A 10,447-nucleotide genomic window follows, 5' to 3' on the forward strand; every position below is an offset into this window, starting at 1 on the left:
TGTAGCACACCTACTGTGTTCTGTTTTTCCCACAGGGTGGTAACAAGCGCTAGATGCTATCAGAGTTTAGGCTAACATAAGCTAATTTGCTATAAAAGTTTAGGCTAACATGAGCTAATATGCTTTCAGAGTTTTTGCTAACATGAGCTAATATGCTAAAAGAGCTTAGGCTAACATGAGCTAACGTGCTATCAGAGTTTTTGCTAACATGAGCTAATATGCTAAAAGAGTTCAGGCTAACGTGAGCTAATGTGCTATCAGAGTTTCATCACCGTGAACTGCATAAAGTACCGTATATAACAGCAAAATAAAATCATAAGGGGCTATTTCAATGACATATTCAATAAATTATCATATCTAAAATGATAGAATATACTTGTCATATTTATATGTATATGATTAAAGCTGTTTCATATTTTTAGACAGCAGTTACTGATGCTTTAATAGCGTTAAGTGTAGATATATACGTTAATAAACATCCTTAAAATGTCATATCATAGCGTTATAAACCATTTATTAACTGTTTATACTGTTACCTATTTTGGACAATAAAACCCATCATATTATATAAGCCAATATCATCAGAGCGACTGAGGACTAATCCTGCTGAGACCGTATTAGGGTCCAGATAAGTTATGTTGCATTTCAGGGTCATACAAAGTGATTTCCAATAGCTGATATCAATCAGACAGGACCAAGATTAATCATTGCTGTGTTTACAGGGAGGGTGTGTGTGTGTGTGTGTGAGTGCAGGGGGAGGGGAGGGGTGCTGAAGACAGGCTGAACGTCAATGGCTCGTGAGCTGCGTCGTGCGTTTTGGTGCGGTGATGTCCTCTGGAGCGCGCGGCTTCGCGGTGCGTAAAGACGCTTCTGTCCCAAAATGCGCGAACTGATCTTTTCCACATTTTCACGCGGACTGCTCCTTTTCCTCCCGGAGAGAAATCCGCTCCAGTAACCGGACAGAATCTATTTTTAACAGCCAACTCACCCAGACTGTCTGATGCCCAGAAGATGGACCCTCTCTACAACGCCACCGACTGTAACGGGACAACCGCGTCCGTGAACTGCAGCGACGGCTTCAACCAGTTCATCCAGCCGGTGTGGCAGATCACACTGTGGGCTGTCGCTTATTGCAGCATCGTCGCGGTGTCTGTGGTCGGAAACATGGTGGTTATCTGGATTATTCTGGCGCACAAACGCATGAGGACCGTCACCAACTACTTTCTGGTAAAAACCGTATGTTTGTGTTTTATGTACAGAAGTGGAAATTAAATCAGGTTCATTTTTATTGTCAGGGTTTCGTTTGAGAGAATAAAACTTTTCAGAATTGTTTGTGTAAGAGAGACACAGCAGGATGGTATTTAATGTTATTATTATAATTATTAAAGAACCAACTCATCATCAGCAGGTGCAGAAAGACATTTCCATTCTAACTGCTTGAGTGATTTAGTGAAGAATGAGCATCCAGGGCTAAATATTTAGTGAATTAATGCAAAAACTCTCTTGACTCCCACAATAAACACATACGACTTTTTCACCACCGGGAAGCACAGGTGAAATATTCAATTCAAATATATTCAAATATCTTATTTGCCTATAACTAATCAGTTATCAAAATAGTTGCCAATCAATCAGATTTCTGTCAATGTATTATACAGTATCAAAACATGGAATCCCTGAAAAAATATTGACTGTATTTACATTAGGACTCAACCCACTGCTCTGTATGAAGGAATCAGATGAGGGATGTGACTCATTAATATGAAACAGTGATAAATGCTCATTTAAGCTCCATTTCTTTATGTTACCTCACAACCTGCCCCAGTCTGTGCAAATTGAAAACACTGACTTTATATCATTTTAGTGCCACAGCCCGAGGTGACGTCAAACTAAAGCATCAGATCCTCACATCCGACAGTGAAACAGAGATTTATTGGCATTTAAAAAAAGACTGAAATGATTATTCAAGTTTCATAATAAATGCTGATTAATTTCCTGTTGATCAACCATTTGATTAACTGACTAATTACTGCAGCTCTTCTTTACAGAGCAGGCTCAAAAACACATCAGAGATATCAGAGGTTTGTTTACTACAAGCTCCTGTCACGTAGCAGGCAGATCTTTGTCCTGGATTTAGTCTCTCAGGCAGCGTTTCCCAAAACTAGATGCTGTAGATTGTTGTTTGTCCAGGGATCAGGTAGATTTAAATGTCAGACTGATCGTCATGTTATCGTGTGATTTCATCTCAGTTATATGATCAAAAATCAGAGTGTTACCGTTAATTCTGTCATTCTGTGACTCTTCTCCAGGTGAACTTGGCCTTCGCCGAGGCCGCCATGTCAGCCTTCAACACAGTGATCAACTTCGCCTACGCCGTTCACAACGAGTGGTACTTTGGTTTGGTTTACTGCCGCTTCCACAACTTCTTCCCCATTGCGGCCATTTTCGCCAGCATTTACTCCATGACGGCCATAGCACTGGACAGGTGTGTGTGTGTGTGTGTGTGTGTGTGTGTGTGTTTTCTGCAGGGAACTACAGCGTCTGAAACCCCACACAGCTTTACGACTCTCCACCACCTCTCTGAAATCAAAATGAGAGTACATACCTTAAGGCTATGCAGGCACTATAGAAGATCCTTTATGCAGCTGGTGCAATATACAGCAGAGGACACAATATTGAATACAAAGACATTTCCACAATTCACAGCTCTCACTTGCACGGTTAGATGAAAGTCTATAAACAAGGAAAAAGGTCTACATCCATTCTAATGTCTCTGTGAAGCAGTGATGCTGTGAGATAAATGCTAACATCAGCTGTTTCCATCTACCATCTCAGTTTAGCATGCTAACATTTGCTAACAAACACTATAAACAAAGTACAGCTGAAGCTGATGGGAATGTTATTTAGTTTCAGCCACAGATCTGCTCGTTAAACGTGTAAAGGGAAGAAAGTAGGAAATGCAAACTCACAGAACGGCAGGAAGTCTTTTTAGTGATCAATAAACCTGAGAACAATGAAGTCAGGCAGCTGTAAAGTAATAAAAACATGATGAGTTTAGACAGAGAGGAGTTTTCTGTTAAAGGATAACTCTGGTAATTTGGAAATGGGCCTTAAATTTCCTGTGTTTTTGGATGTAAATCATTGATTGGGACAAAAATCTTTGGAATCAGTGCAGTATTGGTAAAGAACAGTGAACCAGGCCACTGCTAACAGCTACTATAATGTAATCCAATGTTATTCTAATGATTCCTACAGAGACAGAGCTTTTTATTAACCAGAAACATCACTGTATATCACCACTCCACTGACATTAAAATGGTTATCTCAATTTTACATTTGCACCAGTGGAGGAACAATAGAGTCCTACGCCATCTTTGATTTTTCATGGTTTGCACTCACTTTCATATTCCTCAGTAGATCACCAAAGTCATTAGGATTCATGAATGTCTGTTGTTGATTTCATGTGACTGGTTTGTAGATACATGGCTATCATCCACCCGCTGCAGCAGAGGTTGTCTTCTACAGAGACCCGTGTGGTGATCGGTGTGATCTGGATGCTGGCTCTGCTCCTGGCCTTCCCTCAGTACTACTACTCAGCCACCGCCCTGCTGCCTGGACGCACAGTCTGCTACATAGACTGGCCTGAATACACCTCTGTGGACTTCAAGAAGATGTGAGTAGAGTAAGACATGAGGCCTCTGTAAACCTGAACCAACATTTCATTTCATTATTAAAGGAACAGGTCAACATTTGGGGACAAACCCTTAAAAAGAAAGAACTTGACAAACTAGCTCAAACCTTATTATTTCATACTTTCATTATATATCCAGCGGCAACACTTCCTTGTGGTTAATAAGGTTTGATCCCTAGTCATCTCATACTGGACAGGATACCTGCTGCAGCCTCTCTGAACCAGAGCAATATCCATTCCCTTGTGAGGTTAATTTAGAAAATGAATTAAAAAAAAGACCCTGTAGCTGAAATCACTCCTGTGCAGGTGATGAATCCGTCTGTGAGGATTTGGTCTTTGTGTCTAGTCAATTCGTTCAGGAAATATCTGGGGAGCTAAAAGAGGAAAAGGGCATTTGATGAATTTTCTTCCGAAATTAAAATCTTATTATGATCCCTGGCTGCCTCTGTAACACACCCTCTAAGCCCTCCTGAAAATGAAAGTTATCTTTAATTTAGTGGTCCAGATTGCTTCAGGCTGGGCTCAAAATAACTATTCTAACATGCCGATTCTGAGCAGGTGAAATGTCTACCATGATCATCCATCCATCCATTATCTATACCACTTATCTTTAAGGGTTGTAGGGGGGGCTGGAGCCAATCAATCAATCAATCAATCAGTCAATCTGTGGGAGGAAGCTGGAGTACCTGGAGTGGCCAGATTGCTTGAAATATTTCTCAAATTTTAATATTTCGCTGAAGTCATTTGGGATCATCATCTTGGGATCATGAATGTCTGGACAAGTTTTCACGGCCATCCATGCATACTTCAAATATGAACTAAAATCATCAAAACAGTTTTGACGTGTCAAAGATGTCAAAGTATTGTGTTGCAGAAATAGCTACTGGTTAGCATGCTAAGCTAGCCTGTCTTGTAATGCCACTTTGAACCTTTAGAGGTGATAGTGAGTCATGCGTACACACTGAATGATCACAGAAAAAAAAAAAATTGCTATGGCTATGAAGAACTGAAGAGAATATTTTTATGATTTACTGGTCCCAAAGATAATTCAGGCTCCAGTCATCTTTGAACAGATCAATATTCAGATTGTTTCGGTCCTTCACTGACAGTCTGTGGCACCAGCAAAAAAATAACAAGTACAATGGACTCAATAAAAGATTAATAAAGAATAACTGAAACTGTTTTTCTGGGAAGATGCACTCTTTGTTGGCCATGATTAACAATCCTCTCCTTGTTTAGATCCTTAGAGACAGTGTAGTGTGTCCTCTGAGAACTTGACAACAGCTTGACGACAATGTCAAACTTTGTTTACAGTTTTTGATATTAATATCACTGTTTACCATTGTTTTTCTTGGCTGAGTGATCTCAACCCTGTGGTCAGTTTGCTGGTTTATTTGATATTTAACCCAGCGCAGGCTGAAGACACAACTCAACTCAACACTGTTAGACATCAGCAGTTCTGAAATACTGAACCTATTTTTGGAGAACTGATAACTGGAATCAAACTTTCCACATCATTAATACATTTCCTGTTTCTGCTGTAGATACTACGTGTGCGTGACACTGCTGATCTACTTCCTGCCCCTTGGCATTATGGGATGTGCGTACACGACCGTGGGCGTCACCCTGTGGGCAAGTGAGATTCCAGGAGACTCGTCCGAACACTACAAAGAGCAACTTATTGCCAAACGAAAGGTGATGCCAACACTCTGTCCTAGCCTCCTGTAAACACACTATCACTGAACACTATCATTTAATTTAATGGCTTTTTAATCCCCACATGAAAACAAAAAAATTTAACAGATTATTTTAAACCCACCGAACACCCTCATCTCCTCCGTGTTTTCCCCGCGGCAGGTGGTGAAGATGATGATCGTGGTGGTGTGTACGTTCGCTGTCTGCTGGCTGCCCTATCACATCTATTTCTTACTGCACCAGTTCTTCCCCGATTTGTTCGAACAGCGCTACATCCAGCAGGTCTACCTGGGCGTCATGTGGCTGGCCATGAGCTCCACCATGTACAACCCAATCATCTACTACTGCCTCAACAGCAGGTAGGGAAGTCAACATGGCTAGCTGCCTGTCTGTTTATGTTTCTCTATCATTCGTGTAGATAATCTGTATTTGTGTCTTTAATCCCGTCTGCCTGCTTTAATCCATCCTGATATGAAATATTTGTCTTCCCCTCGGCGCAGGTTCAGAGCAGGCTTCCAGCAGGTGTTTTGTTGCTGTGCCCCAACCGTCGCCAAGGAGGAACTAGAGCTCAAATCACCACGTTACCTGCAAACACAGGTGTGTGAGAGAGAAACAGAGACAGAGAGTGGACATGAAGTCCTGATGTTACGTCCTGTCAAGCTTCTGTAACTCAGTATATTATCCTTTTTAACATTTCCTTTCCAGTCTTTCAGAAAAAATTAAACACTTTGCCTTTGGTTTGTAGTTATTAGCATAGTTTAAAAAAATAATTGAAGGATTGATTTGTTCTAATATAAGCTACAAACACTAGCTTGCCTAGCTAATTAGCTTACTACTGATTATGCTAATGCTACCCTGTGTTGTTTTAAGTCCAAGCAGCATTTCGTTTGCTACACTTTGCGAGGTTGGTGATGTTAAAGAAAAGTTTTCGAGATAGCACATCAGCACATCAGACTCGAGTCTGACGAAGTCCTGAAGTCCTGATTCTAAGGACTTGTGACTCGTCTTGGACTTGATCAGTGACTGCATTAGGACTTGGAGTTGGAGACTTAACATGTGTTCACAAGCCTACACATGGATTGACATGTATACCATCAGTAGCAGTTACTACTAAGATTCAACCTTGATGACTCAGACTCAGACTCAGTAAATGCGGACTCATCTCTGACTTGACTTCGGTCCTTCTTCATTGACTTGATCTCTGACTCAGATTTAGTTAATGGGGACCTGACTCAGACTCAACTCTGGCTCTCCATTGTTGACCTTGGGTTGGATTCAGACTCCGTAAATGGGGACTCAACTAGGACTCGACTCAGACTCTCCTTTGTTCACTTAAACTCTGACTCAGATTTAGATAATGGGGACTCAACTCAGATGTGACTTGGGCTCCTCTCTGGTGACTCAAATTTGGACTCAAGACTTGACTTGGACTCAAGGTTTAGGGACGCAACTACAGCACTGATGTTAGCATCACACTCATCAACCCCAAGCAGTGCTACCTTAGATAACACTGTGCACAACTCATGCCAAAAGCCTTTTCTGCTAAGATATGATTTTTGAAAATACAAACAATAAACCATAAATCTTACTTGTCCAAGTTTGTAAGTGAAACATCCAAACAGGGTTATATTAGCAAGGAAGTAGAGAGTCTGAGAGTCAGCGATACAAGAACAGGTTCTGTAACCTATCATCTCTGTTTTCAGGTGAGCATATACCGAGCCAGTCGGATGGAGACGGTTGTTTCCACCGCCGCCCATCCAGAGCAAAAGAGGGCAGAGCTGCCGTCCTGTGCCCCTCACACCCAGTCCCACATGGAGGTCACGTCCAACGGCTCAGGCTCTGAGACTAAGAGCCCTCATAGTCCCTCACAGTAAAGAAAAACACCATCAAGGGTGCAGAAACAAAGTGACTGAAACCTGGCAAGAGATGCCAAAGAAATCTACACTTTTATACAGATCAAGTGCATTATCCAGCCGAGGTGTTTTATTCTAAAAGCCTTGCCAAGTGCATTAACACCCAGTGGATGTCATGAGATGTTGGACACCACAGACATGAACCTTAGAGGCCTGATAGAAGCAGCAGAAACACTGCAGTCGACCTCACACTGGTTTGTCCCGTCATTCAGCGGGAGCGTGGCGCCGACACTTGACCCTCAGCATTCTCAGGGCTGGTTTTGGAAAGTGTGACCTCCCTGGCTTCCCCTGGCAACAGTGTCACGTCCAGTTGAGTTTGTGACGCTGTGTGTTCTGTTGTCGTGTGGAAATAGGGGAGGCAGCTTCAGAGCATGTGTGGAGATCTAGCACCTGTTGGACAGGATTAGCCCCTTGTTTTGACAATGTGTAGAGCAGGGTTCAGTTTGCGGCAGCCAGGTCACAGGCCAGCTAAATATAGAGGATGGGACGGGGGGGCAAAGGGGGGGAGACACATATAGAACAGATTGATAAAGGAAAGAGTAAAGGAAAGGATAGGAAAACATGGGGAGCTCCACCGCTGTGGGAAGTGGTTCGTCACTGGTGAGAAATGATGTTATTTCAGCCTCGCAGACAACAGCTGCACAACACCAGTCAAAGAATGTCCACATACAGTTTACTGGACTGTTTTATCTGTTTAACTGCTCTGCTTCTTGTTATGTGAGTGCATGTTGAACATAAAGAATGTGTGGGGACCAAATATTTTAATGTCACGTCCACAGGCTCTGCTGTACTGTATTTGTTGTTACAGAAGAATGGCAATTACTACTGACTTTATGCTTTTCAACAGAAAACTCTGTTATTTCTTCTTTTAACTTCCTGTCTACACTGGAAATGGGAATGTGTTGTGTTGTGTAGAGTAAATCCACCTCAAAGTATCGATATTACAGATATAAAGTCTTGTTTTGAACATCGATACCTGCAACAAAAGGATCCTGGATGCATGAACAGTCGTCTTAGTGCTGCTTTTTTTGCATCTCTGCTGCCGTTGCCTGCATTAACACTTCGATTCACCACTTAAAGCAACATTATGAAACAATTTTACCTTAAAATCTCAGCTTCTGAATCATTGTGATGGTTTAGCGACTTGTAACAGGAAGAATCATCAGTTAAAAAGACATAGAAGTCGTTAAAAACCAGCATTCATCTATGATACTAAATATCAAGAGTTTGCTGCTCTTTGCACATTTGCTGCTTTTAACATCAAAAAGAATCAGCATTGGTCTGTGATCCTGGTCCTGGTGTTAGTTGGTGTTGCATCAAAACTAAATTTTGTGCTGTTGGCTGCTGCTTGTGATCATCTCACACCTGCAATTAAGCAAATATCTGAGTAGTTTTATAATCTAACATACAGCGTGATGCACTGACAACCATTAGAGATTATTATTAGATGAGTTCTCCTGCACAGCTCTGGGATCAGCCCTTTTATTATTTTGACAGTCATGGTGACTGAGCAGGACGTGTTGTTATTTCTGTTTCATTATGTATTTATAACTATATGATATCATTACTGAGTGTGGCCAGTAAATGTGTGGTGATTTCTCTACGTGCTGAGTGGAGACTCTGCTTTGTTGCACTGTTACACACAGTTTTCCATGATGTGAGCTTATTAATGTGTAACAAGCTGAATCTTTGAAATTATATCAATAAAACACGTATGATGTGACATAGTTTGGTGAAAAGTTTGAATTCATGTTGACACACCGCACACTACTTAACGATAATGAAACTGGTCCAGTTTGATCTGAACAGAGGGATTAACTGGAAACACAGGACCAGTGAAACACTAGCTACATGTTTGCATTTACTTTCATACAATCTGAGATCCATAAAATTAATAATAAATATAAATGCGTTGAATATAAAGTACTTTACAGGAAAAAGAAAACAGGAAAGAGAAGCAGGATGACTCCGATAAACGAACTGAAATCATGACAAAACACCCACGTTTCCAATAAATGGGTTTCCTGATGTTTTTAGACAGATATGCCTCCAGTTAGGATTCAAAAACAATATAGAAATATTTAGAAAATGGTTTATCAGATAGTATAATGTGGTTTATTAATGTGTTTGTCAGCAACTCAATCTCCAGTGGATTACTTGTGAACTGCAGTAATAGATTACTGTGGGACTTGAGGGGAAACAGCCTCAGATCTTTTCTCTCATTCTTTGTAAAAGAGAAACTGAGCTGGAAAGTCACCGATGCTGCTTCAAAAACACATGTTTAGCTCCACCTAGCTTCTCAACCCCAAACTGCAGAGGTTAAACAGTATGAGTGAGAATGGCCCGGCTGAGAGGGAGGCACGAGAGTGATGGGACATTCCTGAACACAACCTCTCACCTCGGGGCAACTGTCCTGACCTTTTACCCCTAGACTCCTCCTTTCAGATTAAATTCACAAGTATCTGGGGGGCATTTACATTAACAGCAGTGGCTGTATGGCCTCAGTTAATTTACAGCGAGGAATGAGGAGACCCCCAGGAGTGCTACTTCAAGACGTGCAAACTTTAACGTCCAAAACTGAGCTCATCCGTAACATTTAACATTTTATTTTATCAGCACTCAGCTGAAGCTCGAGGTTGAAGAGGAAATCCAGGAAACAGAAGAGACTTCTGCGTTAAACCACTTCTACAACTGGAACTGAAACTAAAGCTAGAAATTATTTTCCTTGATCAGAATAAAGCTGGTTTGTTGAGGACAGGAAACTGATCAGCCACAGCAGATCTCAGGCCTGTTGGGTAAATACTGAACTGGGACTGACTGTCCTCGACCGCCCTGCACAGACGAGACAACTGTTTGTGCTTTTATTACATCTGGTTACGCTTGTTTTTGTTTGTCTCTGTTGTTCTCAGGTGTCTCTAACAGAACAGTATCAGAATATTGGACGAGCAATTCAACAATAAAACTGATGCTGGTGAATATTAAATACATAATGAGCTTATATACGACATGCCAACAGGAAGGATTCTTACCAGACTTTGACTTACAACCCTGGAGAAGAACTGAAGTAATCATCACTGGAGATAAAGGCGGTTGTGCAGATAAAGAGGTCAAATTCCTCTGCAGACGATTACCTCAGGTGAGAGGTGGC

The 10,447-nt window shown here is 41.4% G+C and overlaps 1 protein-coding gene across 1 annotated transcript; it reads left to right on the top strand.

Moving 5' to 3' along the window:
• Positions 1-767: 767 nt before the first annotated feature.
• Positions 768-9,017, top strand: tacr1b (tachykinin receptor 1b). The gene is made up of 7 exons (XM_018694439.2): positions 768-1,227; positions 2,310-2,485; positions 3,479-3,673; positions 5,236-5,386; positions 5,549-5,745; positions 5,887-5,983; positions 7,090-9,017. Exons 1-7 carry the CDS (start codon positions 1,012-1,014, stop codon positions 7,258-7,260), a joined length of 1,203 nt encoding a protein of 400 aa, XP_018549955.1. The 5' UTR covers positions 768-1,011; the 3' UTR covers positions 7,261-9,017.
• Positions 9,018-10,447: the final 1,430 nt, after the last annotated feature.

This window comes from Lates calcarifer, linkage group LG9, assembly GCF_001640805.2.
Source record: "Lates calcarifer isolate ASB-BC8 linkage group LG9, TLL_Latcal_v3, whole genome shotgun sequence".
In the NCBI taxonomy this organism is placed as follows: Eukaryota; Metazoa; Chordata; class Actinopteri; family Centropomidae; genus Lates; species Lates calcarifer.